General features: G+C 45.0%; 10 protein-coding genes across 10 annotated transcripts; 4 read left to right on the plus strand and 6 right to left on the minus strand.

The window, feature by feature from the left end:
- Positions 1-580: 580 nt before the first annotated feature.
- I203_107257 (uncharacterized protein) lies at positions 581-1,171 on the minus strand (the record flags this gene model as incomplete). The annotated part of the gene is made up of 1 exon (XM_019145342.1): positions 581-1,171. One exon carries the CDS (start codon positions 1,169-1,171, stop codon positions 581-583), a length of 591 nt encoding a protein of 196 aa, XP_019005161.1.
- Positions 1,172-1,252: 81 nt separating this feature from the next.
- I203_107258 (uncharacterized protein) lies at positions 1,253-1,465 on the minus strand (the record flags this gene model as incomplete). Its single annotated transcript, XM_065518156.1, has 1 exon — positions 1,253-1,465. The coding sequence occupies one exon, from the start codon at positions 1,463-1,465 to the stop codon at positions 1,253-1,255; it is 213 nt and encodes a 70-aa protein (XP_065372886.1).
- An 893-nt stretch (positions 1,466-2,358) lies between these two features.
- I203_107259 (uncharacterized protein) lies at positions 2,359-4,214 on the minus strand (the record flags this gene model as incomplete). The annotated part of the gene is made up of 4 exons (XM_019145343.1): positions 2,359-2,938; positions 3,005-3,699; positions 3,757-3,849; positions 3,912-4,214. 4 exons carry the CDS (start codon positions 4,212-4,214, stop codon positions 2,359-2,361), a joined length of 1,671 nt encoding a protein of 556 aa, XP_019005162.1.
- An 869-nt stretch (positions 4,215-5,083) lies between these two features.
- On the plus strand, positions 5,084-8,766 carry I203_107260 (uncharacterized protein; the record flags this gene model as incomplete). The annotated part of the gene is made up of 9 exons (XM_019145344.1): positions 5,084-5,141; positions 5,210-5,279; positions 5,345-5,669; positions 5,732-5,988; positions 6,062-6,342; positions 6,411-6,727; positions 6,789-7,019; positions 7,081-8,526; positions 8,596-8,766. The coding sequence occupies 9 exons, from the start codon at positions 5,084-5,086 to the stop codon at positions 8,764-8,766; spliced, it is 3,156 nt and encodes a 1,051-aa protein (XP_019005163.1).
- A 342-nt stretch (positions 8,767-9,108) lies between these two features.
- On the minus strand, positions 9,109-10,272 carry I203_107261 (uncharacterized protein; the record flags this gene model as incomplete). Its single annotated transcript, XM_019145345.1, has 3 exons — positions 9,109-9,772; positions 9,836-10,200; positions 10,267-10,272. 3 exons carry the CDS (start codon positions 10,270-10,272, stop codon positions 9,109-9,111), a joined length of 1,035 nt encoding a protein of 344 aa, XP_019005164.1.
- Positions 10,273-11,119: 847 nt separating this feature from the next.
- I203_107262 (uncharacterized protein) lies at positions 11,120-13,301 on the minus strand (the record flags this gene model as incomplete). Its single annotated transcript, XM_019145346.1, has 8 exons — positions 11,120-11,172; positions 11,248-11,493; positions 11,571-11,910; positions 11,986-12,014; positions 12,076-12,560; positions 12,673-12,884; positions 12,972-13,055; positions 13,137-13,301. The coding sequence occupies 8 exons, from the start codon at positions 13,299-13,301 to the stop codon at positions 11,120-11,122; spliced, it is 1,614 nt and encodes a 537-aa protein (XP_019005165.1).
- Positions 13,302-14,902: 1,601 nt separating this feature from the next.
- On the plus strand, positions 14,903-16,988 carry I203_107263 (uncharacterized protein; the record flags this gene model as incomplete). The annotated part of the gene is made up of 12 exons (XM_019145347.1): positions 14,903-14,956; positions 15,060-15,152; positions 15,220-15,274; positions 15,334-15,453; positions 15,543-15,783; positions 15,863-15,920; positions 15,992-16,043; positions 16,123-16,236; positions 16,306-16,364; positions 16,446-16,745; positions 16,826-16,850; positions 16,915-16,988. 12 exons carry the CDS (start codon positions 14,903-14,905, stop codon positions 16,986-16,988), a joined length of 1,245 nt encoding a protein of 414 aa, XP_019005166.1.
- Positions 16,989-17,488: 500 nt separating this feature from the next.
- On the plus strand, positions 17,489-19,071 carry I203_107264 (uncharacterized protein; the record flags this gene model as incomplete). Its single annotated transcript, XM_019145348.1, has 5 exons — positions 17,489-17,551; positions 17,636-17,749; positions 17,877-18,059; positions 18,226-18,421; positions 18,605-19,071. The coding sequence occupies 5 exons, from the start codon at positions 17,489-17,491 to the stop codon at positions 19,069-19,071; spliced, it is 1,023 nt and encodes a 340-aa protein (XP_019005167.1).
- A 507-nt stretch (positions 19,072-19,578) lies between these two features.
- I203_107265 (uncharacterized protein) lies at positions 19,579-21,448 on the minus strand (the record flags this gene model as incomplete). Its single annotated transcript, XM_019145349.1, has 6 exons — positions 19,579-19,614; positions 19,702-19,973; positions 20,058-20,940; positions 21,001-21,099; positions 21,167-21,274; positions 21,326-21,448. 6 exons carry the CDS (start codon positions 21,446-21,448, stop codon positions 19,579-19,581), a joined length of 1,521 nt encoding a protein of 506 aa, XP_019005168.1.
- Positions 21,449-22,318: 870 nt separating this feature from the next.
- I203_107266 (uncharacterized protein) lies at positions 22,319-26,583 on the plus strand (the record flags this gene model as incomplete). Its single annotated transcript, XM_019145350.1, has 19 exons — positions 22,319-22,399; positions 22,519-22,641; positions 22,692-22,775; positions 22,856-23,034; positions 23,105-23,274; positions 23,397-23,652; positions 23,723-23,804; positions 23,859-23,995; positions 24,073-24,293; positions 24,355-24,546; positions 24,603-24,781; positions 24,840-24,965; positions 25,024-25,345; positions 25,438-25,586; positions 25,662-25,751; positions 25,852-25,961; positions 26,032-26,192; positions 26,266-26,376; positions 26,438-26,583. The coding sequence occupies 19 exons, from the start codon at positions 22,319-22,321 to the stop codon at positions 26,581-26,583; spliced, it is 2,919 nt and encodes a 972-aa protein (XP_019005169.1).
- Between the last annotated feature and the right edge of the window lie 297 nt (positions 26,584-26,880).

Below are 26,880 nucleotides of genomic sequence, written 5' to 3' on the forward strand. Positions count from 1 at the left end.
CCGAGAACTCCAAGACAAGGTAGAACGAGAAGGAAATGAGATCTCAGCCCCGACAATGTCGCAAGATATCTTCAGCGAGTGATGAGTACTCTGTTATCTTGTAATATTTTTCATTGGTCATACAAAGGAGAATGCAATGATTGCCATAATTAACTACACAAAGGAATGATCGGTTCTAAGGATAATTGAGACTCTCTATGTACAGTACTTCCATCATATCAAGAGACATACACATGTAGACCAGAGGAGGTCTGAAACTCTGAAAGAGAAGGACTTTTGATGATATAGCTTCTTCTGATTGTGTGTACCGCGGGGAGAAGGTAGTGTGGCTGCGTACGATAGAGAATTGGTCTGTTCTTCCATCATGTACTCTGAATAAGTGATGTGATTTGCCCATCATTCAAACTGACGGTTATTGAGTGAGATTTAGTATACATAGATTGATTTACTTCCGTCACTGCATCGGCTTCTTCTCTCCTACCTAATCACCTTCAGCAACTTATAGATTATACGGATGAACTCTCGAAGTGAGTTTTGCCAACCTGTCGACGGGAACCAAATTCACCCTTCTTTTTTCCTGCTAATTTTTCTGCATATTCATGATGGCAACCCAATTCGTCATTTCTTCTTTTTCGAACCAATCTTTCCAATCCTCTTTCACTAGAAACTCTTCAAGAGTGATAAAATCGACCAACCCCTCAATTTTCTTTAGTTGCTCTTTCTTGATGTTGCAACTACCGTTATTCACCGCCTGTACCAGACTATTTCTCAGAATCTCTTCCGCGGTGAAGCCAACTGGTGAAGAAACCCCCGAAGAACCTAACTGGCGCTGCTGACTTGCCCCCAAATTGACAATCGTTATGGGTATATCCTTGAAACGTTCCAAAAGGGATACGAGTAGAAGCTTTCCGATCCTTGTTGAAGCGGCAGAGCTACTTACTTGCTCAGATGACAGCAGGTAGACAGGGGAACCTGAGTAGAATGCTTGAGGATCGACTATCCAGATCACTTTGTCCAACTTGACGAACTCTGGAGGAGGCCATTGATATAAATGAAGTTTTGGTGGATCGACCGAAGACGAAGTGATGACGAGTGTTCTGACCTCTAAGAAAGTTCTAGAAGGTATGCCTCGGCATTGAATCTCAAACATTTGCTGCTCGATATTTCGCATGATCATTATTTCAGGACGAAGAGCTTTTAATAGAGGACAGTAGCGCTCTTCTGAGGACCACTTGTGAAAGATTCCAGGTGACTAAGGACGATGTTGGTCAGCTTCGATTTGCAAGATTTTCAGATTCGGTAAATCCAATTGTCTAGTATGGCTCAAATGACACCATATGTCATTGTGTGCTTGAATCGATAGGAAGCGAGTCAAGTTCCTCGTTCGTTCGTTCCATTGCGAGACATCCACAGGCTTCGGAGATCTCAGTTCAGACCCGGAGGAAGCAGGAGTAGCGAGTCTCATCTTCTTGAAAAGTAAGGGAAGAGCGATAAAGTAGAGCTGCTTTGACACTCGACAGCATACTGCCAAAGTATTTTGGTCAGATTTGGTGAAGCACGAAAAAACACGGTGTATAAGCTCCAGAGGTAGTCGCAGGGTGCTGATCTGACCGGTTTGTTCAAGGTCGGAGGATCTGCTCGAATGTTTGAGCTGTGAGTTCAATGTACTGTGGTCAGCATACTTGTCTTTAGTGGTACAGTAATGCAGACTCACCGACATGGTATAGTGCCGTATCTTATTCCGATTAGTATCTGCTGCTGCTGAGGTTGTTGAGAGGAGGGACCGGAGATGAACCAAGAGATGGGGATGAGGATGAGTCAGAATGGGTAGAGGAGTAATGAGAAGCTGATTGGATGCTCGTCTCAAAGCGGTGTAGTGGACACAGGAATAAGGCTGGTGCCCATCTTCTGTATCGCTTTGATCGCATTGACCTCTTTTGACGTCACCGAAAAGGAGTCCGTGCTCATGACTGTAAATTCACTTTGTAAATGAAGATCCTCCATCAATAAAGGTCTTACACTAATCCATGGTACATCCAAACTTTTGACAAATTCGTCTTGTCGTGCTTCTCTTGCATAGTACAGTGCATTTACCAGCACTGACCTGGCCCAGATCGACGCGATGCGATCCCAAAGGAAAGGAAGAGAACATTTTATTTCTGACTTTGACTGCATTCGTACATATATCCAAGTATGAACCTTTGGAACTATAACAATCTACATATTTCACACGAGCGCGTACATGCCTACATCACTTGTTTATTCTCCTCGTGCAATTCTCGGAATCACAGTCACACAAGCCTTAATTGATAACCCAATATCATTTTCCCCTGTGTTTCCCAAGAGTCCTTAGTCGACCTAAGCGACATATCTGAAGTGCAAGTTTTGTTTATCGGTGAGATCCACAAATACTTGAACATCGGGGTTGTAAGCTTCATCACCTTCGTTGAACTTCTTATCCCTATTCCTGTTGGGGATCACGAAGCAGAACCTCAATCCTAGGATCACTAAGATTTCGGCAGCTCGAGAGGCCATACAGACGATGATACCCGTTCGGTAGACTGGGGCTTCCGATGTCAAGAAGGAGTATGGTCCGACGATGTTTCCTACGGCTACACCTAAGAAGATAGCAGCTGAGGCTAAGACTTTCTTGGTTGTTCCTCCGACGTTACCACTGACGAGAGATAGGGCCAATACGAATACCGCGTTTGACGATCCAGTGAGGTAGTATCCTATCAATCGAGGTGCAATACCCTTGGTGAATGCCATGAGAGCAAAGCCGATGACGGTCAAACATGTTACACCGGCCATCAAGAGAGTTCGGATGTTGAGATGGTGAGTCTTGTGGTTGACAAAGATAGCCATGAGGATCATGAGGGCGATGAAGGTTCCGTAAGGGATCTGTAGAAGTGTGACGTTGAGGGTACTGAAACCGAATCTAAAGGACACAGAACGATCATTCAGTATTGTGAATACAGTACGTACAGAGTGATACTGAACTTACCCCTTGATGACGAGAGTACCGAAGTTTGAAGTAGCACCGTTGGGCACATTGGCGAAGAAACCGAGGAAGAAGTAGAGGTAAATCTTGATATCTTTGACAGTTTCGATAACTTGATCCCATTTCAATTGTCTTTTCTCAACGGTGTGGTGATCGTGTCGTTTTCTGGACATGGTCACAACAGCTTCTCTTCGGTTCAACCATTTAGCCGTGTGGGGAGCATCGGGGATCAAGACACCCATGACGATAGCCCAAAGTGAACAGACGGCTCCGATGATTAAGAACTCGTATCGCCACGAAGCCAAGGAACCACCAATATGACCGATGCCGTATCCTATTAATCCACCTAAAGCGATACCAACACCATTACCGGCGTACCAATATCCAATAACTGTAGGTTGTTGTCTTCGAGTGAACCACATTCCGGTGATGGCGACGAAACATGGATCGGCAACTGCTTCGAACATTCCTGACACGAATCGGAATGCCACCATATCGCCATTGTCCTTAGATGACGCTTGAACCATCAAGAATACACCCCAGAGGAAGATGTTGATGGAAAGGTATTTCGCCAGAGGGAATTTCGCCAATAGCAAGTTTCCTGGGATGGCCCAAACCAGCCAACCGATGTAGAAGATGGATGAGAGATTGTTGTAGTCGCGTCCTTTGAGATGGAGATCCTTTTTGAAGTCAAACAGCTGTATCAAAGTCAGTCAGTATAAGCTCAAAGAGAAGCAAAAGGTGACCAGACTTACAGCAGCGTAAGACAAAGTAGTCTTGTCAACGTAGTAGAAGATGTAGTCGATGAACAAGGCAGGTACGATAAGCCAGTAAATCTTTCGTTCGACCTAAGAAGCAAAATCAGATGAGGATTTCATGGTCGTTCAGATGGCACGGCGATATGACCTACCCTTTTAACTTCATAAGGATCAAGTTCAGTCTCATTGGCTTCTGCCACTTCCCTCATGAATTCCATTGAAGGGTTCCGTCTGAGTAACTTCCTGAGACCAGTTCGAGGTTTGGCTGCATCGTCACCGCCATCATAATGGATATCTCGGTCGCCACCTTGTTTCTCGGCGATAGAGGCGTTCTCGACGTGTTCGGTAGTGGCTTTACCAGCCTCGAGATCTTTATCGAAATTCGTGTTGATAGCTGGTATAGGATCGGCAGGGAGGAAATCCGCTGCATCCTCGTGATGGTGTCGAGTAGCCATTTTGATGAGTTAAGTTACTTTCTTCAATTTCACTCGATAATTGATAACTTGGGATGAGTGTGTCTGGGGAATGGAAGAGCTCATTCTCGATGAAACCAGGGGGGTAGGTTTATATATTGCTAAGTAAGAGAAAGACATCCACCTCGAATACCCCATGGTGTTTACGATATATCAAGAGGGGTAACGAAATGGAGTCCACCGGGGTACCTCGATCGTACGGTCCGTTCCAGCGGTCCGTCCATGGTGTCTTTCAGACAAACACCACTGCACATGCGGGGTAGAAAGGGTTTAAGAACGTCATGCATGACCATGATCGAAGGCATGAAAAGAGAGAAAAGTCTTGGAAGATACAAAAATGACACCTGTACATTGAGTCTAGCCGACGGAATCAGGGAAGAAAAGCACGCAGCGTGAGTTACCGATCGAGAACCTCGTTCACATGAACTTTATCCATGAATCCCATTCAAAGCTGGCGGAGGCTTCGTGCAAGAGGAGAGGAGGGCAGAGAGGTGATATCCACTTGACGGGGTTTGCGAGGCGTTCTCATGGATCGTCTCACGTCAAGTAACCGATTCCAGCATTGAACATTTCCACTTTAGGCAGAAACATGCTAGGTGGATATCACTTCAAGCTTATTTAAATAAGCGAATGCGACAACGTGGTTGAGTGGATAGCGATCCACTTCCACATTACCCACTTGATCCACCCTATCCACCTGGGGCCGAATATCTAACCGGATGATCCGATCTTTCCGCTGACCAAATAAATAGTCATGACCATAAGTCTCAGAGCATTTCGAGAAGTTCTTGTTTTGCAACATCACATGTTACATCACGCTAGACAGTGACAAATTGAGATACATAGATATCATGCCTGCTCCAACATTCAATGCCCAATCAATAACGGAGCTTATAGCTCTCAGAGCTGGTAAGTTAGATCTCTATTCATCTCGCGCGTCTCGGAAACCCAGCAAACCAAGCTGACCATTTATGTAGAGCAACAAGGGGATGTACCCGCTGTGCATACTGGTGCTGCTGAGTTCGGCGAGAAGTTGATGACCCTCACGTGAGCCTTCTGTCGTCTGGCTGTGATGACGAGGAGACTTTTACTGATCATATTATCAAAAATAGCTTTTCGGACATCGCCCGTGCAGTAGATAGATTGGCGGCACATTACGCTCAGCTGAACATTCAACCGACCGTCTCTTCGGGAGAAATACCCCCCGAAAGGGTCATTGCAGTCCTCACTTCCACCGCTATCGACGAAACATTATTGGAAATCGCGCTTGCCAAACTCGGTCTTACAGCTTTACTACTGTCGGTCAACAACTCGACAGCCGCCGTAGCCCATTTGTGCAAGACCACAAAGAGCACACATCTGATATATGGAACCAAATTCGAGCAAACTGCAAAAGACGCACAAGCTCACTTGGCTAAGGAGGGTATAAATCTGGAAGTGAGTGCCTTGCTACCCTTGGAAGACCTACGGAAAACTGATCATCGTTTTAACATATGTAGGTTGTGCCCGAAACTAGGTATCCACTTTGGGGTCCAGGCGGAGTACGGGATGCCAAGATTCCTCAATACCCAGCTAGACTTACACCCGAACAAGAAGCCAAGAGAACTTGTGTGGTATTGCATTCATCTGGATCAACAGGTTTTCCAAAACCAGTATTCATCTCGCATTACGGGTTGATAGCGAATGCAGCTCAGTCACTACCCAAAACTGGATTCTCAGCTCTTCCTCTTTTCCACGGTTTCGGTCATTTCTCGATGTAAGTTTTCCATTCGTCAACATCATCGTCATTCATGTGGATAGGCGACTGATATATCTGATTGTTATTGTAGTTTCCGATGTTTTTACCATGGAAAGACATTCACCCTTATGCCTCCCAATCTACCTCTTACTGCAGCTAACATTTGTCGAATCATCAAGAACTCCCCTACCCCACCCGTACAGCATTTCGCTGTACCCTATGTCCTGAAACTGCTCGCTGAGACGGACGAAGGTGTAGAAACATTGGCAAGCTTTGAAGCTGTCTCCTTCGCTGGTGCTGCTGTCCCGGATGACCTAGGTGATAGATTGGTTCAGGCTGGTGTCAATCTCATTTCCTTCTACGGTACAACTGGTAAATTTACCTTCTTCTTCTCGTCCCTCTGTGAAATCCAACAAAGCTGATGCTTTATTCATCTGCAGAGACCGGTGCTCTTATGACCTCTCGACGAGCGGACTATGTCAACGACAAAGCATGGAACTGGCTCAGAGCTGAAGGACCTATTGAGAAGTACCTCGAATTGATCCCTCAGGGCTCAGATACGTTCGAAGTGGTCGTTCGAGATGGTTGGCCAGCTAAGATCATGAGTAATAGAGAGGATGGTGCATACTGCACAAAAGATCTGGTACTCCAACATCCAGAACATAAGACTTGGTTCAAGTACATCGGTCGATTGGATGATACCCTTACACAGACATTGGGTGAGAAGACCAACCCTGTACCCATCGAATTGGCCATCGTGAGTGATATGCCTCTATTGATAGAAACGTGACTAGAGCTGATGTCGATGATTCTCATAGCGAGGTAATTCTCCATTGGTTGCTGAGTGTATCGTCTTCGGTGATGCTCAACCCCAGACCGGTGCTTTGATCCTTCCTTCCGAACAAGGTAAAGACCTCGCCAAAGACAAAAAAGCATACATCGACGCTATCTGGCCTGTTGTGTCTGAAGCCAATGCCAGTGCCCCTACACACTCTCGAATTCTTCCTGAGATGATTGATATCCTTCCTTACGGTACTGAGATCCCTGTTGTGAGTCCTTCTTTCTTCCGTCATTATATTTATTCCGCATATGCTGATAGTATATACTTAGGCCACCAAAATGTCTATCCTCCGACCAGCCTGTTACAAGAAATTCGGTGATATTATCAACGCCATCTACGAGCGATTCGAGCACGGGACCGGTCAACCCAAGAAGGATATCTCTAATAAACCCGAAATGGAAGCTTTCCTGACCGAAACTATCCTTACTGCTCTTGGTGAAAAAGCTTCTGCTGGTCTTACACCAACGACCGATCTTTTCGCTTATGGTGTCGATTCGCTCCAAGCTACCAGGGTACGGAACGTCATTACGAAATCTCTGGAGCTCGGTGAGAACGTCAACCTCGGTCAGAATATCGTATACGAACATCCTTCCGTCTCTGCTTTGGCCGATTACCTCCTGTCCATCAAATCAGGTCAAGATGCGTCCAACTCACCTGAAGTAGCCCACAAGACAATGTTAGAGATGGTCGATCGATATGCCTCTCAACTGTACAAGGGTGATACTTCGTCCACTGGTCCAGCCGATGCTCAGATCAACGGTCATTCAGGAGAAGTTATCGTCCTCACTGGTGCTACTGGATCTCTGGGTGCTCATATCTTAGATCAATTGGTCAGGAGACCAGAAGTAGCCAAAGTCATCTGTCTCTCTCGAGCTAAATCCCACGAAGATTCATTGAAGAGAGTACAAGATTCCTTATCTCAGAGATTGAGGAAGCTCTCTCCTGAAGCTCAGTCGAAAATCATCTCGTTCGCTTCTGATGTCAACAAGGCTGATCTCGGTTTGGCACCTGAACAATACGAATTACTCAGACTCCAATCTACCGCCGTCATTCACAATGCTTGGCCAGTCAACTTCGTACTATCGATTAACTCGTTCGACGAACATATCGGAGGCGCAGTCAACTTGCTCAACTTAACTTTAAAATCACCCAAAAAGATCAAACCAGCTTTCTTCTTCTCTTCGTCGGTAGGAACAGTACAAGGTCGACCTGATCCAATCGTCAACGAGAATTTCTCTGATTCACCTGTAACTGCCGGAGGAATGGGTTACGGACGATCTAAATGGGTAGTAGAGAAGATCATGGAGCGAGCATCAAAGGAGACTGAGGGTAGAGTAGGAGTACTGAGGATTGGTCAATTAGCTGGAGATAAAGAGAACGGAGTGTGGAACGAAACTGAAGCTTGGCCATTGATGTTCAGATCTGCCAACACGACTGGGACTTTACCGTTCTTGGAGGAGAAGCCATCTTGGTTACCTGTTGATCAAGCTGGTCAAACTATCTCTGAAATTGTCTTGAACAACTTGAACACTGCTCAGCCAGCCTCGGGTAATGTGTATCATGTGCTCAATGCTCATTTGGCAACCTGGAGTGATATATTAGAGGGATTGAAGAAAGGTGGATTGAAGTTCGAAACAGTCGATAGGTACACTTGGCTTGAGAACTTGGCAAAGTCGAATTCGGATGTTACAGTTAACCCAACTTACAAGCTATTGGTCAGTCATCAAACGATCTTTCGCAGTATCCTGTACCATACTGACTATTTTTTCCCAACTGTTTGATAGAACTTCTACCAGAATCGAATTGGTAACAAGACGGAAAGACCTCACATGGAATTCAAAGTTGACAGAGTCGAAGCTTCATCACCTACGATGAAACAAGATGTCAAGGCTATCGATTCCGATATCGTAGCGTTATGGGTCAATCAATGGAGATCTTCTGGTTTCTTACAATAGTCGATGTAGTTGAGGCAGAATTTTTTTGTAATATCTAGTAGGTTACGTCACGATACCCTTGTTTTGTCGGAAACTGTTCAGGAATATTGGAGTTGTAATGATAACATATATAAATCGGATGCATGAAATTGCTTGGGCATGAACTACTGACTATTCAGATACTGACTATTCAGACCTTATCACTAATCGTAATTCCAACTATATTGACGTATACCCCTTATTGCCTTCTCCGTCTTTTAATGATTACCATTCGCGAGTTCACTCAAGAGAACTGCGATAGAGGGTATCAGCGATAGAAAATTGGATGATCTTCAAATGACTTACCGAGATCGCTATGCGTATCTAGACAAGCCAGAGTTTCGCTTCCTTGCAATCGAATTCTCCGGTCCAGTCGTGATTCTCAAGATATCCTTTCATGGTCAACAATTTGATCGTGTTGAATTTCTTGAGCGAAAGCTTCTCAGCTTCTTTTTCCTTCCTGATCTCTTCGGGGTCCTCATTAGCTTCTATTTTACCATCTGCACCCCAATGCCAACCCCTTCTGAATCCCTCCATGATAATTTTCTGTTTCAGCGTTTCAGCAAATTTATCTTGAACGGCATCCTCCCTCCATTCTTTCACACCTGCGTATCTGTGATCGAGATAACCTGCATTTACAATGTAGATAGGAATTTCGGGAAACGATCGGATCACACTAACGAAAATGTCCATATCACCATCGAGACGTGATCTTTCACGTTCACCTAAGATATCTTGATTGCCTGGACTCCATCTTCTCGCAGGAGTAGGTGCGTGAAAGATCCAAACTACCTTCTTCAATTTACTTTGATCTCTTGGAAATCCACCTGACATCATACTAGGATGAATTGGGGTGAGCGTAGCAATGAAAGTCAATTGCTCGGCATCTTTAAGTAATTTGAATGGTACACCTAACATATCACCAGAGATGTTGGTAAAACAGGCGTTGACCAAGACCAATTTCTTCGGATCGAGACATTTCGCTAAACTGCATTGTTTTTCCAAAATGTCAAAGGCGTGAAGAACCGGTCCTCATCCGTTCACACATAACTTGAGTACCAATGTATGAAGTTTAGGATATTTGAAGGACTTGTTACCACACCATGTGGCATGATGGAAATCGATAGTAACGACTTGGGCGTTCTTGAGAAGCTTCTTCTTACGAGTGCTGGTCTTCTCTTTTCCATTGGCGGTGATCCTGTCAGGTGCAAAGTCTCTTCTAGAGTCGCGGGCTGGATCAGGTGAGACGATGACTCGCTGATAGAGGACGGGAGCGGCAACGTCAAAGAATGAGTGGGACACTCTACAGCATCGAGCGAGAGAGCTACCGTCGGTATCGAGGAGGTAGGTGAAGACGAGCGAGAAGATCTCGATGGGGAGAGGGAGCGGGGGAGCTGACGTTGTGGGTTTGCGGGGCTTTCATTGTTTCCAGAGGTCAGCTGAACCCTCTTTAGAGCAGGGGCGAGGTGCGGGGATACTTACTGGCATGATCGCAAATATTGATGGATTTGGTCGTGTTGTTGCACTGTGAGATCGATCGGAATGAGGGTGAAAGAAAGAATGAAAGAGAGAATGCAATTGAGACCAAAAAGTGATCTGATCAAGGTCCGTGCTTGAGTGTGGCGTACGGTGTGGGTCTGTGTCTGTGCGTCAGGGTCATGTGTGTTCTGTATGTGTTTGTGTGTGTGTGTGTGTGTGTGTGTGTGTGTGTGTGTGTGTGTGTTGATGGCAGAGTTAGTCAAATTCATCATGACCTCAGCACTGTTCATGATTTCTTCGCCCTGACTGTTATCATCTGTCTTATCATCAACCACTCGAATCATCAAGACCGTCATTTACCGCCAACAAAAGCTTACAATCAGTGAGAGTGGTGAATATAGATAAAGTAACCTGCGGATATTGGAATCCCATGACTTGTTTGATAGATACAGTATTAATCAACTCGTCGGAACATTAAGGTAAGATCAACGATCCGCTTTTGTTGAATTACTTTCACACGAGTGAGATTTGGGAAGAAGAAGCCTAAGATATTGGAGGAGATGAAAGTTCAGAAGATGGTTGTCGAAGAAAGAAAGCGACATATGGAGAAAGATCGAATTATTGTTTACTGAAGAACACTGATCTGACTGACGCAGAGGTGTTTTCGAGACGGAGGAAGTCAAAGCTTTACTTGAAGACAATAGACTTCATATTAGACTTCATACTGCTAGATATCTGATTCTACCTGATTCTATTTCTCTACAAATTGTTATCGTCTTAACTTCTTACACCCTCCTGTATGTATCCTTGACATCTGTCTCCAGTATACATCATGTTCATTACCTATGAGTATGTCCTAATACACATATACGAATTCCTCATTTTTGAAATCGGTCATATCAAGTAGAGCTGGATTATTATGAAATTGCACAATCAGCACATCGACCCTCATTGTATAACCACATATGCGATAGGTGTACTAACCATTCTGACCCAAAACACCTTCAGGATCGTCTGTTCCATAAGCTTGATATTTGTTGGACATGGATGTATCCTTGATATACTTGGGTTTACCGACTGCCACTCTTTGTCGCTGCCTTTGTTTGTTGAGGAAGAACAAGATTATAACTTCGAATCCGATTACTGCAAGAAGGGCACAGAATATCCCGAGTACAGCTTTGATTCCGGGAATGTAGTGAGGTTTATCTTTGTCTTCGAATAACAGTGGACCTGTTATATCGAAAAGAACTGTTAGTACAGCACATCTCTAATCAGAGAACGTCCAGCTGGGGATTAGTGAAACTTACCGATGATATTACCGGCTGCCGAACCAGCGTTGTAAATCGACATGATTAGAGCCTTCTTGGTCTGACCGGCAGTGTTGGCTACCATCCAAGAGACGATGATTGGATTACCACCAAACAAGAAGGACAAGAGGTAATATCCCACCATCGCCGGAGCGGTCTTGAATACGGATGCAGTACCTTCAACGTAGAGAAGGACTAGTCCAACGATGACGGGTATGACGTAGACTGCAACAACAGCAGATTTGATCTTGAATTTCTGGGCGGCATAACATCCACTTAAGATTGCTAGGAATTGTAAGAACCCGAATGGCATATTGAGCAAGGCAGTGATGTATTTGTCCTATGTGTGCCAAGAGGATATGTTAGCATCTGATACTAATCTGAAAGCATGAATGATGTCAGCCGATGGACTTACGAAACCAAATTGGCCCAGTAATGAAGGACCTGCAGAACAAATAAAGATCAGTACAGGGACATCGTACTGAGTTAGGTGTAGATCACATACCGAAATAAGTGGTGACCGATGCACCGACGTTAAGTAGTAAAGTCATAGCCAGGAACATCCAAGATTTAATGTCATATGCCAATTCTAGCGCGTGAGACCATTTGAATTCGTTCGATCCTGTTCCAGTTTGGTTCGCCCTCAATCGCTCTATGCACTGAGCTTTCTCTTGTTCAGTGAAAAATCGAGCGGTGGAAACGTTCGAGTCGATAGAGTAGTATACGACAGGAGCAGATAGGACGGTGATTATTCCGCAAACCATAAAGATGACTTGCCATCCTGCGATTTTCTCGGAATCGATATGACCCAGACCGAAAGACAATAATGCTGCTACGATCGTTGCTAGACCGTTGGTAGAGTACCATGCTGCGACCCTGATGGGCTGTTCGGATCGCCGATACCATTGAGCTGTCATTATTGAGAATAAGGGTAGACAACCTGCTTCGAAAAGACCGAGTAAAGCTCGACAGGCCATTAGACCGGAGAAGCTGCAGATACAAGTTTAGCCAGCGTACAGTTCAGCTAGATCAGCAAACACAGTTCGAAGGGGACAAAGCTCGAGGGTAGCTTAGGTGATCAACAAAAGGAAGCGTCACTCACTTGTGTGCAGCTGCCATACAAGCTTGAGCGGCACCCCAACCGAAGATCATAACAGGCATCAAGATCCTAGCGGGTACTTTGACTAGCAAGTAAGATGAGAATGGTTGCCAAGCCAATTGAAGAATCGCGTTGATCGATCCCAATACGGAATATTGGTTGCCTACTAGACCAGTATCTTTTGACATTCCGAAGGTGTTACCGTACCCGAGAACCTACATCACCGAACAGGATGTGTATCAGCGTGAGTAAAGCTTACAAATTTTGTGCGCCTCTTTTTGCTGAGGGAAGTTGGGACTTACAGTCTTATCCAAAATTTGCAGGAAATAAACCCAGATCAAAATACTCAAGATCCTCTTATCGGTCTTTCGCCTGATCCTAACGTTCTGCACGATCGATAATCAAGGTGCATCAGCTCATCGTTGTATATTATTTACAACCAGGATATAAGTGAGATGAACACTCACATCCTCTTCAGAGACTTCTACTCTCTCGTCACCTAGGTATTTCAATGCATGATCACCATGTTTGACTTGTTTCGAGGTATGGTGTGCACCTTGCTGTTTGAGTGGTTCGTCGCCGTCCTCCACATGGGAGACTTCAGGCTTATCTTCCGCTTTGTTTCCTGACATCGTTGTCGTGATAGAGTCCTATTGATAATTGATCGTACCCGTTTGAATCGTTGTTTTATAGTTCGGATTTGCTCTGAGAGAGATAACGGTTCGATGCAAATGTGGGCAAAGAGGGGAAGAACAAGTGATAGTTTCCTTCTTTATAACATGTTTGTGGATGTGCGAGTATGCTTTTTGGCTACGGGAGAACGGTCCGACCTGATTTCCAACCATTTGAACTCATCTATCTCACGTCATCCACCATTTCGAGATTTTTCTTCCAGGCGCCGGCGGTAAGAGCAGGATGCAAATATGGAGGCGTGAGAATTTAATGTAGGGTTTTGGCTTGGCCCCATTATAAATAACTTTGTATCCCTTTTACCCTTCGTAGGCTTAGGCGAGGACCCGCCGGGCAGCACATACACATGCAGAAATACCCGAGCGGAGCCAAATCCTTAGTCAAAATGGGAATGCGGAGCAACGTAAACGAGGCTACCGCTCTACGTCATTCAAAGTACTGTACCGAATCTCGCCCTCGGATTGGACGTGCCATGTGCTGGAGGATATGTCTCAATCCGGTGAGGTACAATTTGTAATCTGCAGACTGGTAAGCTTTCTAAGGACAAGGTTTTCAACCAATGTGTCTGCATATGGAGCCGCTTTATGAACTTTTGCATGCGTCAGTTGAGCATGCTTCTGGACGATCTTCATCTCACAGGTGTGCTGAAGACGATGATCCAACTTGGACCGCCGTAGCCATCTTGAGAGATGAGCGAAAAAGCTTTTGGGATGAAGGCTTTTTTAAGCTGGAAGTCTTTCGAAGACGCAGGCAACATATACTCAGGGACCGTTTTGGCTGTTTTACGGTTCACAAACTTGACATTTACCGTCTAAAACCTATTTTATCAGTGAAGAACGAAATCCAGGATTGAATCAATCAAGCTTCACAACCGTTACCTATCATACAGGACGGTTACGGGATTTATCGGACGGACGGTAAGTTTCGGTCGAAGTGAACAGGATGAGTGAGTGAGCACGAGGTCCCCACAGCAGCCTCCAGATTCATTTGCACCCCGCATCGGCGGGCAGAACTTCTTGAGCTTCGCATTCCTACGAGTATGGTTTTCCCCGCGAGGACTTCAATAGGAATTCAACCTGATCGATAGTACTTTCTCTTTGATCTGATTTCACAATCGCTCTCGTATAGCCACGTCCCGGATATACGAGCGACTTTGATCTTGACTGCGATGCGATGCATTTTTTCAGGGGGCAATCCAATAGTCACGGAACATCCTTTGTTCGCAAAGGCATGATAATACCAGATTAATTCACAAAGGAGTTCATACCACTATTCAACTAAGAAGTGCGGACCATAACATGTCCACCAACCCATTGACATGCATTCAAGTTGAATCGTTGAGATCAAGTCACTGTCATAATCAAAGATATTAACAATTGACTAAATCTGTGACTTCGTTCAACTCATTGATCTTGCCCTGTCCAGTTTGTGAATGAAGCTTACAATTCATGCTCAACACGTATCACTGCACCATTTGATCCTTTATCCTTCTACAAGCATCATCTACCCGGGCGAATGAAAGTGGAGAAAACTTGTAGCTGACATGTCAACTATAAATGATACCAATACGAATTTAGTCTGTATATTATCCGGTACAGTGAGTGTGCTCTGAGACTAATAAGGTCTGGCCCACTCGCAGGTAATCCATTTTCACCCCTTTTACCTTTTATCAAAACAAATAATCTGACTTGCGTGAATAGGCCCTAGCATACAGTTTACACCATGCGTACAAATTTGATGGATGTAGATGTCTGATACCAAGGAAGAAAGAGTGGTTTAGAGCGTTACTCACTGTAAGTACTTTCCCATCCGATACTGCTTCCTCTACTCCAACGAGTTAGCTAACATCCGTCGATACAGTGGATGCTCCTTATGTGTGAGATAGGAATGTTAATTTGGGGTGCAGGATGGGCTTGTAAGTGAGATCGTGTTGCCTAAACGATGATTTTGCCTGAGCTGAATTGTTGGACTTAGACGTCAAATATCACCTGGGATGGGTGTACATACCTCAGATGGGTACTATGCCAATACCTACTCAGATGTATACGGAGGAGTATAAAGCTTTGAATACACCTTTGACAATATGGGTTTGCAGTGAGTTATCGAATTCCACATATCGGACATGCCCTCTCTCTTCATGTTGTCGGTAACACTAACTCTTTTTACGTACTTTGAATGTATAGTCTCATTCTCTTTGCAGGTCTCTCTTAATGCCGAAGAGGGTTTGTACTGGTATCATCTCATGCGGGCGCTCCATCGTCCTCGAACGGGTAAAAGCTGGTTTCGCTCTCCATTCTTCTTCACCTGGATAGGAATTAGTATGATCGCTCCTATTGCTATAATCTGTACGGGATGGATAGGGTACGAAAGTATGGACTTGCAGATGGGCAGGATGTTTGTAGCGGGAGGTGCCATTGAAGCTATGTGAGTCATGCAATAACAACTCACCTCAATTTTGTATTCTGAATAACCCAGCTTATGAAAATTTGGTGTGGTATGATAGCGTTTGCATGGCTGCTTCGACTGTGGTGTTCAAATTCCCCAAGTTCCTCAAGGATGTGGTGGGTACTAATCGTTTCGCAGCTCAATGGCAAGCTATCGAGTGGCTGATAGATCACTTCAGTTGTGTTAGAAATCATCGGGTGCAGGTCCAGAAGTCAGATCGCGCTTACACTTCTATCACCGTAAATACGTTCTTTCATGCGTCACCTACGAGGTAAAGATGGGCTAAGCTCAAGCGTGTCTTGCGATGGTGTTTTGTAGAAGCCAACAAAGTGCGAACTTTTTTCAGAGCGTTCTTTACTATTTGTATCCTCACTTTAGGGACAGATGCTCTGACGGAGGGGAAGAAGATCAACCTTAATCATATCGCTGCTGGTGAGTATTAGACCTCCAAAAAACAACAAGGAGATCTTGTACTCATATATGAGATACGACATCTTGCAGATCTCTTACATCAGTTGAGCTTCGGAGCTTACTTCTTCGCCAAGATAATATCAGTGATGGTGAGCTTATTCACTGCATGAGCTCCCATGATTTCCTTTTAGGTACAAACGCATCTGACTCTGAGCTCATTGACCTGACAGGTATACCTTCCAAGGGACTGCAACACCTCCGCCCACCCTCAACGAATTATGGTCGGACAACCTCCCGCACAATCACCATTCAAGTATCCCGCTTCGCCCAATAAGCATAGGACGAGTCAGACGTTGATGTCGTCATTGAGAGAAGGTGGACAATGGGACGAAGATGATGATTTGAGAATAGCACTAGCCAAGGGCGATGGCTCGCCGGGGGAATTGGGGTATCATACCCCTTGGGCTAAAGGTGATAACAATGAACTGGGAGTCGATCAGGATGGAAGAAAAATCATGAGATTGACACCTGTAAGGATTTGTTTATATGCTTCCGCATCACTCAAAAATCACTTGATGCTAATCTTCGACTGGTTTGATCGATGTGTTAGTTGCAAAATTGGACCACTCCGTTTGGTAAGCGATTTACCTTCTTTTCGTACCTCCACTGAGTAAGCTGACTTGATGCCAACTTATATAGGCATCCCATCGAAGCAAACGAAAGCTGGATATCCACTTAGTGATGCACAGAGAACGGACTTCTCGCGGGTATGATGTTGCAGAGGATGCATGACACTGTATTTAGTAAGATTGGGTTAGGTCGTGTATCTTTGTTCGATGGAAGTATCGATCATCACCTCCACCTCCACTTTCGGATTCAGCCGTGTGCATTGGGGTGTCGGCGTCGTGAGGCCCGTGGACCGTGTTTGTAGAATAGATCAACGTAATCTCATCTCACATTCCTCTCATGGTTGACCAACAGATCATGTGCACCTCATCTGCTATGTACGTTTCGTGGGAATCTTCTGCTGCATGTACGAGTGTCATCTTACCACTATGATGCTTGATGACGGAATGAGATCGTACCGTCCCATATTCACGGGACAATGCAAGATGGGAGAGTGAGACACTGATTTCGATCATATATTCCTTCTTCATCGATTCTCCACCGATATACATACCTTCCAGATTTGACATATATATTATACCTTTACTCTTTGTTCATATGGCTCATCTCTAGCTCAAAGTCTAAACAAGAACCATCATCTACCACAATGTCAGAAGCAAGTCCTCAACATCAGATGCAATACGTCAACCTTGGTAAATCCGGTCTCAAGGTGAGTCAAACAATCTTTTTCCCCACTGATATCAGAGAATACACTTCCATTGACTGATCATGTATAAATGGATGGTATTAACAGGTCTCCAAGCTCATCTTGGGATGTATGCAATATGGTTCAGGACAAGATTGGATGATCCCTGATCATGAAGAAGGTATAAGACAGCTGAAGTACGCTTATGATCAAGGGATTAATGTAAGTGTGTCTAATAGCACCTCAACACTTTATCTGGATATGTACTATAATATGTAAAACGTTCGGGATAAAGTTTCACAGCTTTATGATGGGCAGGAGATTAACGCTGATGATTAATTCCTGATAGACCTTCGATACAGCCAATGTTTACTCCGGAGGTGAATCCGAGATCATCCTTGGCAAATTCCTCAAGCAACATCAGATCCCACGAGAGAGCGTAGTGATTCTCACCAAGGTGTTTGGGACGGATGGGAAGTTGGAAGATAAAGGCCCAGCAGGATGGACTAATCAGAAAGGATTGAATAGGAAGGTGAGTCGAGTTAAATCGCATGAGATCCATCGAAATTCAGAAAACATCGTCATCATTATATCCGGATCTTAGTATAATCCTTTCCACCACCCTTGGTGACTTGGAATCCCGCATGGAAGGGACACCAGCTGATCCGGCCGCGATTCACGCATTTCTATTATTTTAGAGAATCTTCGCCTCCGTGCAAGCCTCCCTTGAAAGACTTCAACTGGACTACGTCGACTTACTTCAAGTACATCGATGGGACCCCGAAACGCCCTTCGAAGAGACTATGCAGGCTTTGCATGACGTCGTGCAAAAAGGGTGGGTAAGATATGTGGGAATGAGTAGTTGTTGGGCATGGCAGTTTCAATTGATGCAGCGTGAGTGGTTCAGTGGCGATTTCGCATTTTCATCTCCTTCCTATCTCCTTTGCTTCTCCTTCTCTACCCCGATAAGATTCTCACTCTACATAATCCATCATTCAATTCTCGTCTGACAATAAAAATAGCATACGGATGATGCCAGTGTCTCAAGTTCATTGCTTACCTAACAACCTACTTTAGAATACGCAATTAACAATCGACTTACACCATTCATCTCCATGCAAAATCAACACAACGCCATCTACCGAGAAGAAGAACGTGAAATGATGCCCATGTTGAAGCACTTTGGGATTGGCGTGATCCCATGGGGCCCTATAGGAGGTGGTATCTTGACTCGACCTTACGAAGAGATGGCCTCCACTGTCAGAGGAGCAGGTAGACCCAAAGATGGAAGGGGTGAACAACCCTCCGACAAGCTGATAATTGACAAGATCGAAGAAATCTCCAAGCATCGAGGTTGTACAATGGCGGAAGTCGCGGTTAGTTGGTCTTGCCAATCACCCTGGGTCACTGCCCCTATCGTCGGTGTTAGGTCGACTGAGAGATTGGACGAGTTGATAAGAGGGATGAATCTTGGTCTGAGCCAGGAGGAGATAAAGGAAATCGATGGGCTGTATAAACCTGTGGCTGTCAGGGGTCACGCTTAGTCGATGCCATAGGCGACATACTTTGGTCAGGTATGGTTTCGGTTTCGTCTTGATTACCGTCTGCTGGTTTATTATCCGAAAAGAATTAATGGGTTATGTACTCGCCTCAACACTTTGCCTTTTCCCTTCTGTTCAAAAATATTGTCTTCATCGTAATGTTTGACGGTGAACTTCGTCCCGTTGTATTCACCTTCCTCACCTGTTGATATTGATTTTTCAGGAATGATATTTGCGCTTCACTTCAGTGTCATCAGTCACACATATTTTCAATCAGTAAATGAAAATCAGACATGTATCTTATGTGACTTGTTCTTCTTCGATTCAATAACAAAATTTTTCAGATGAATGAACATATGTCATGACGTTTTTGTGATTTTTGGTTTTTGTACAATGATGAAAACATGATGAGATGATTCATCTGTATATATGTGAGATCAAACTCCTTCCTGAGGTACCCAAAACATCCTCCATCCTCCTTCACTCTATGTGCATTTGATTGTATTGCATTTAAAGATCGACACCTTCGGGTCGGACGATTCTGGTCTATATCATCCCAAATAAATCAAGGATCAGCATACATATCACTTATTGTCACCTTGTAAGGAGCAGCGAATGGTCATATAAACTCACGGTATCAGGGACACCAGGAAGAGGGAAAGAAGTAGCGAATTTCATGACATCCTTCTTCAACTCGACGATCAATTTGGAAGCTTCACCTTGACCCTCGTAGGCCTTGACGAAGTCTTTCAATAATTTAGATCCGGCTTCTTCTTGGGTCTTCAAGGCGATTTGGACAACTCGATGCAAGAATTCGGCAACCTTCTCAACATCGGATTCGACCATCGATCGGGAGGTAAGAGCGGATGTACCGATTCGGACACCACCGGGGACAAGGGCGGAGGCTAGATGAGAAGGTAAAACATTTAGTGTCTTATCACATATGGATAGGTAGACAGTGTGTACGTATGAGAGATGCTTGCACTCACTATCACCAGCAACGGCATTCTTGTTCAAGGTGATATGAGCGGCATCACAGATCTTCTCGACCTTTGAACCGGTCAAACCAATTGGTCTGAGATCCCAAAGGATCAAGTGGTTCTCGGTACCATCAGTCTGGAGTCTGTAACCGTGCTTGAAGAGGACGGCAGCCATGGCAGCAGCGTTGGCTCTAACTTGTTTGGCGTATTGCTTGAATTCAGGAGCAGCGGCTTGTTTGAGGGCGACGGCAATACCGGCGATGGTGTTGTTGTGGGGACCACCTTGACAAGCTGGGAAGACAGCGGCGTTGACCCGTGCTTCGAGATCGGCTTCCTTGTCCTTTCGGAAGAAGATCAAACCTGCTCGAGGACCTCTGAGGGTCTTGTGGGTGGTGGTAGTAACGACATCACAGTATTCAAAGGGAGAGTTCTGTTCGGCAGCAGCTACCAAACCTGAGATGTGGGCCATGTCGGACAACAAGTATGCACCTTGACCATCGGCGATCTTCCTCAATCGTTGATAATCCCAATCTCTAGGGTAAGCGGAACCACCACAAACGACTAATCTAGGTTTGAACAAGTTGGCGTTGGTCTCCAATTGAGGGTAATCGATGATACCAGTCTTGGGGTCGACTCGGTAAGGGAATGATTGGAAGTAGACGGAAGAAGCGGTGATCTTCTTCTTGGCGGTGTAGTAACCGTGAGTCAAATGACCACCATCGGGAAGACCAAGACCCATGATTCGATCTTGAGGGTTGATCAGGGCGGTGAAAGCGGCAAAGTTGGCAGTTGAACCGGAGTAGGGTTGAACGTTGACACCCCATACTTTAGGATCAAGGTTGAAAGCTTTCAAGGCTCTTTCTCGGGTGAGGTTTTCGAGGATATCAGTGTACTATAGAAGTATCGTAAGATCATCAGCATTTATTGCAAGTTATCTCGATCTTTAGCTCACCTCGTTACCACCGTAGTATCTAGCACCGGGGAGACCTTCAGAGTACTTGTTGGTGAAGATGGAACCGTTGGCTTCCATGACAGCGAGGGAAGTCAGGTTCTATTGGGCAAAAATCACGTCAGAGCTACGATCGGGATAGCCGATGTCAATGCGGAAGTGAACTCACTTCGGAAGCGATCAATTCCAAACCGGAGAACTGCCTCCAGGTCTCTTGCTCGATGAGCTTGTTGACCTCTGGATCAGCCTCTGCCAAAGATTGGTAGAGACATGAGTTCTGGTCCACGGGTCAGCGCGATCGGTTTATGGGTATCAGGAGCTGACTCACGAAGTCTTTTGGTACAGGTACTGAAGAAGACATCCTGATGTTCCTTGATACTACTGGTTGGATAGGTTTTGAGACTGATCTGAGGGTTGAGAAGATTGATCTGGTCGAGCTCAAAGAGGGCATCGATGAAAGGTTGATTTTGTTGGGTAAATTGTAAGAGGGGTAAGAAGGTGAAAAGTTGGGTATTTGGCTGGTCGGATGAAAATGGAGATGGGTACGTGCGCTGTCAGTGCTATGAGTCGAGCTTCAAACTTTTTTCAACCAAGGGGGGGATCTGTACCTTACTCGTTCTTTAAATGAACCCTGAAATTCCTTGTGAATGATCAGGGATAAATTACAATAAATCCACCAAGAGGATATTGCTGGAGTGGGCAGTATAAGGTGGTGAACGTCCTGTAGGATTAATGGATCAGAGAAGTGCAAGTGAAGAGATGGATGGTGGGGATGAGGAGTTGTTTTGTGCCCTTGGCGGTTGTTTATGTATCATGGGAAAAGCAGAAAGAATACACATGAAAGTTGGAAAATGGTTGTATGGCGATAAGATATTGGAAAATGACTGTGGCATGATTTCCAAGAAAAAGCGGAAATCAATCCGACCAGAGGGGAAAATGGAAATATCACCGCCGATAACCACCTCTTTAATTGTTTGAGATGGCGTTGGAAATGCATGTGAAGCCTGTCATCTCCTCCCTTGATATCATTCTATGCAAGTTGGTCAACCGTGATAAACTCTGAGGTGAAATGTTGGATGTTGTTGAAGTGGCAAATGGTCATGGCAAGCGGTTGACTAACCTGACACGCGCGCGACTGCTCTCTCTCTCCCCTCTCTCTGCTAATGTTTTCATTCCATTCCCTTCCCTCGCGTCATCAATCCTCAATTCTCATCTTTACTCTCGTTCACCACAATACACCATTACTGCACGCTAGCATCTACACCATCCGACACGCCTCTCAGATACTTCAGGTGGAGGTGATGGAGTATCCTTTGGAGATATGAAAGTACTCTGCGTAGCTGAGAAGCCGAGTATAGCGAAGAGTATCACCGAGATTCTGTCTGGAGGAAGATGGGATACTGTGAGTTACCACTTACCTGACAACTCAATGCAAGACACCCTACGTTCGACACCCTGTCGAGCAAGTGGATGTCCGGTGTACATACAGTTGAATGACTAACTTGCTCTCGCCTGTCACAGAGGAACAGCCCTCACCAATATATCCGAAATTATGATTTCGATTATAATCTTCCTCCTCCCCTTGGTAGTGGAAGAGGAACAGCATTTACCGTCACAGCTGTCTTAGGTCATCTTATGAACTCTGTATGTCCGATCACAAGCTCCAAGAGAATCCCAGCTGATAGACTTCTCAGGACTTTGACGATGATCATCGCAAATGGCATTCCTGCGATCCATTCACCCTATTCGATGCTCCTATCCTCACTTCTGTTAGTAAGGTATGTATCAAGATCAATCATTCCTTCAATTGTCTACCTATCGTCATAAATTTATCCTTACGCATGCACTCATTCCACAGGACCTCAAAAAAGTTGAACAGAACCTCGTCAATGAAGCTCGCCATGCGGACATGTTGATGATATGGACGGATTGCGATCGAGAGGGTGAACATATAGGATCAGAAGTAGCTACCGTATGTCGCAAGGGCAATCGAAATATCATAGTGAAAAGAGCAAGGTTCAGTGCGATCATAGCTGCGTAAGCTATCTCATCCTCAAGTGCTTCAATCAATGATGAACCGAAGCTTACCATAGATGTGAAATATCAGGCAAATTCATAAAGCTGCAAGAGAAGCGGATGATTTAGATCAACGTCAAGCCGATGCTGTAGAAGCTAGAATGGCATTAGATCTCAGGATAGGTGCAGTTTTTACTAGGTTTATGACAATGGGTTTACAGGTCAGGATACCTGAATTGGCGGAACAACTAGTCAGTTATGGTATGTTTTAGTCCAATCTTCATCCTTTCCTCCCTTGCTACCTTGTGCCTTATCAATGGTGCCCATTGAAATTCCACCTGTAATTGCTAATTGGATCGCCCTATGGTGCTTTTTGAATTTAGGTCCATGTCAATTCCCTACTCTCGGCTTTGTGGTCGATCAGTATAACCGAGTGCAGTCCTTTGTCCCCGAGACCTTCTGGTACATCTACGTTGGGATAGAAAGGACAGATGAAGATGGGGAAGTAAGAACGGTAGAGTTCAAATGGAGAAGAAATCACCTTTTTGATATGGATATTGCTGCTATACTTTATGAACAATGTGCGATCAACCCAGAAGCTCGGGTGTTGAAGGTGGAAACTAAACCTACTACGAAATGGTGAGTTATTAGCTTCTCGTCACTGGGTCACTATTTTTGGAAGTAAGAATCAAGCTGAATTGTAGCGTAGGAAACCACTTCCCCTCACTACTGTCGAACTGCAACAATCAGGCTCAAGATTACTTAGAATGGCACCCAAACGTGTACTGGACGTGCGTAGTCATCTTCCAATGACGTTCTAGCTTTAGCTAATCGTTCGTCGACAGATCGCTGAAAAGCTCTATCAAAAAGGTATTCTGAGTTACCCTCGTACCGAAACGGACCAATACGATCGCGCATTCGACTTCAATAGTCTGATTCAGAAGCAGACATATGATAATCAATGGGGACAATATGCCTCAAGGTGAGCTCCAACCGATTCAACATAACATATATTCGAATCTAATCCAACATGAAGCTGACTCGTAAATCCATTCTTAGATTATTGAATGGGGAATATCAACGTCCGAGGAATGGTAAAAAGAACGACAAAGCACATCCACCTATCCATCCTACCGCTCACGCAGGCAATCTAGAAGGTGATGAAAGAAGGGTATTCGAGTTGGTCACTCGAAGATTCTTAGCTTCGTGTTCGAAGAATGCTGAAGGAAAGACTACAACGGTCGAAATCAACATTGCAGATGAATTTTTCCATACGAGTGGTAAGCTGATTCTTGATCTATAACATTTCAGGAGTCTAAGCTTACATAAATTATCATTCAGGTCTGGTCATCATTCAGAGGAATTATCTGGAAGTATATCCATATGATAAATGGTCCGATTCCGCTCTGCCAGATTTCCAAGAAGGCGAACAATTTACTCCTTCCGTGATCGAACTCAAAGAAGGCAGTACTTCTAGACCTAATTTGCTCACAGAAGCTGATCTAGTAGGATTGATGGATAAGAATGGGATTGGTGAGCTATCAATGACCATATGTCGAAGGAGTGCAGTAGCTGATGTCGGCTTATAGGTACCGATGCTACTATTGCTGAACATATTGCCAAAATCATCGAAAGGCAATATGTGCTAGAAAAGCAAGAACAGAAGACCAAATATCTCGTTCCCTCTCAACTTGGTGTAGGCCTCATAGAGGGTTATAACAAGATTGATTTCGATAGATCCTTGAGTAAACCTCACTTACGTCGAGAGGTCAGTTATTTCCATTCTTCCATTTCCAGTGGGGAAATGCTGACTATGGTTGAAATAGACCGAACATCGTATGCAACTTGTATGTGATGGAGCTAAGGTGAAGAGAGAGATACTGGATCAGACTATCGATGAATACAAGGAGGTTTTCATCAAAGCGAAAAGGGATTTTGAGATCGTTATAGAGGTGAGCTGCACCTTGTTATTAAAGCGATAGGGTTCAAAGACTGATCCTCGAGGTTCAGAGCGTCATCGATTACCTTCACGGACAAGGAGAGGCTCAAGAAGCCTTGAGAGCTGCTACTCAAGCGAGGAGAGGGCGAGCTGGTGCAAGAGGTGCGAGAGGTGGAAGGGGCGGGAGAGGCGCTGGAGCTGGAGGTGCAACCCCAAGAGGAGGTGGTGGTAATGAGGATGATGACGACAATGACGGTGAAGACGGAGGCCCACCCAGAGGAGGCGGTCGGACTAGAGCTTCAGGATCTGCAAGGGGAAGTAGAGGTACTTCGACGAGAGGCACGGGTACAAGGGCAGGAACGGGATCAAGGGGTGGTGGTACTGGGAACACGGGTACGACGAGAAAGAGAAATTACGGTAATGGTCAGTACAAATCAACCCTTCGTTCTTTAAGATAGCAAGAACTGATGGGTTTCTGTTGATAGATAATGGTAACGAGTACGATAACGGCACCAAGACTTGTGAATGCGATTTACCGGCTGTCTCTCGAACAGTCCAGAAAGCAGATTCGCCCCACGTAGGAAGACAATTTTGGACTTGCTCGAAACCTCAAAGTGAACAGTGTGGATATTTCGTAAGTTTTGTGGATCCACATGGTACGTAGTCAATGAGAGAAAGCGGTTGCTGATGGGCTGAGGATGCCTCCCAGGACTGGGCGGATGAAGGTGGTAACCACTCGAATTTTGGTGGTGGATCTTCTTCAAGAGGACAACCTCCTGCGAAGAGGCAAAGACCTTCGGTAAGTTGACATCTCGTATACCACCTTATTTTCGCCATTCTATTTCATTCTCTAACTCAAGAGGTAAGACATGCGCTGAAACCCCCTATCCCCCTCACAGAGTCGGAATGATAATCCAGGGAATGACGGAGATGTACGATGCAATTGCGACCTCGAAGCCAGGTTCGGTACGGTCAACAAAGAAGGACCCAATAAAGGTAGACAATTTTGGTAAGTCGTATGCCGCGCTATGAATTTGATGAAGGTCAAGCCAAGCTAATGATCTACTCTATCACGCTAGGGCATGTCCTAATAACCCGAAAGCAAGTTGCAAATTCTTTCAATGGGCCGATGAAGATGAAACTACCGCTGGAGGACCAAGTGGACCGAGTAATTATGGTAATTCAAGGAACAATAGTAGAGGAGGCGGTGGTGGTGGTGGTGGTGTTGGAGTCAGTGGTGGTAAGTGTTACCTATTCTTGAACCGAGTGAACTTTTGCGTATGGGATGTGCTAATGATTTCCGACGAATTCAGATTGCTTCAAATGTGGTCAAGCAGGTCATTGGTCAAATGCCTGCCCTAACGAATCGACTTCTGGGGGCTTTGGTGGCGGCGGCGGTGCTAGATCAGGTGGACAAACGGGAGGTGAGTGGACCAGCTGACTTTGCAACCATACAGGACATAGCTGATTTGCATTGCATCGTAGAATGCTTCAAGTGCGGTGAAGCGGGTCATTGGTCCAACTCGTGTCCTAATGATGGACTTGGTGGGCCAAGTGCAGGTGGTGGTCGAGGAGGAAGAGGAGGCGGTAGGGCGCGAGGTAAAGGCAGAGGCAGAGGCAGGGGACGATAAGAACATCAGACTCATTTACCGGTCCTTTCCATTTTCATTTTCATTTCCATCTCCACCATTTTGGGCTTAAGCGATTCATTCATGATCATATATATACATCTGTAAAGTACAAAGCATGATCATCAAACTTCATCATCATTATCGTCATCACACGCATCGCAACATTTGTATTTTACTGTGCCGCCATTATTCGCATTATGATATCCGTTCATACTATTCATGCATTTCAGTAAAGCATTCCCCGTGATACAAAGTTGAGTATGATTAGGTTGATAATTTGAGTGGTCATTTGATCTA

This window comes from Kwoniella mangroviensis, chromosome 2 (genome assembly GCF_000507465.2).
Source record: "Kwoniella mangroviensis CBS 8507 chromosome 2, whole genome shotgun sequence".
Lineage (NCBI taxonomy): Eukaryota > Fungi > Basidiomycota > Tremellomycetes > Tremellales > Cryptococcaceae > Kwoniella > Kwoniella mangrovensis.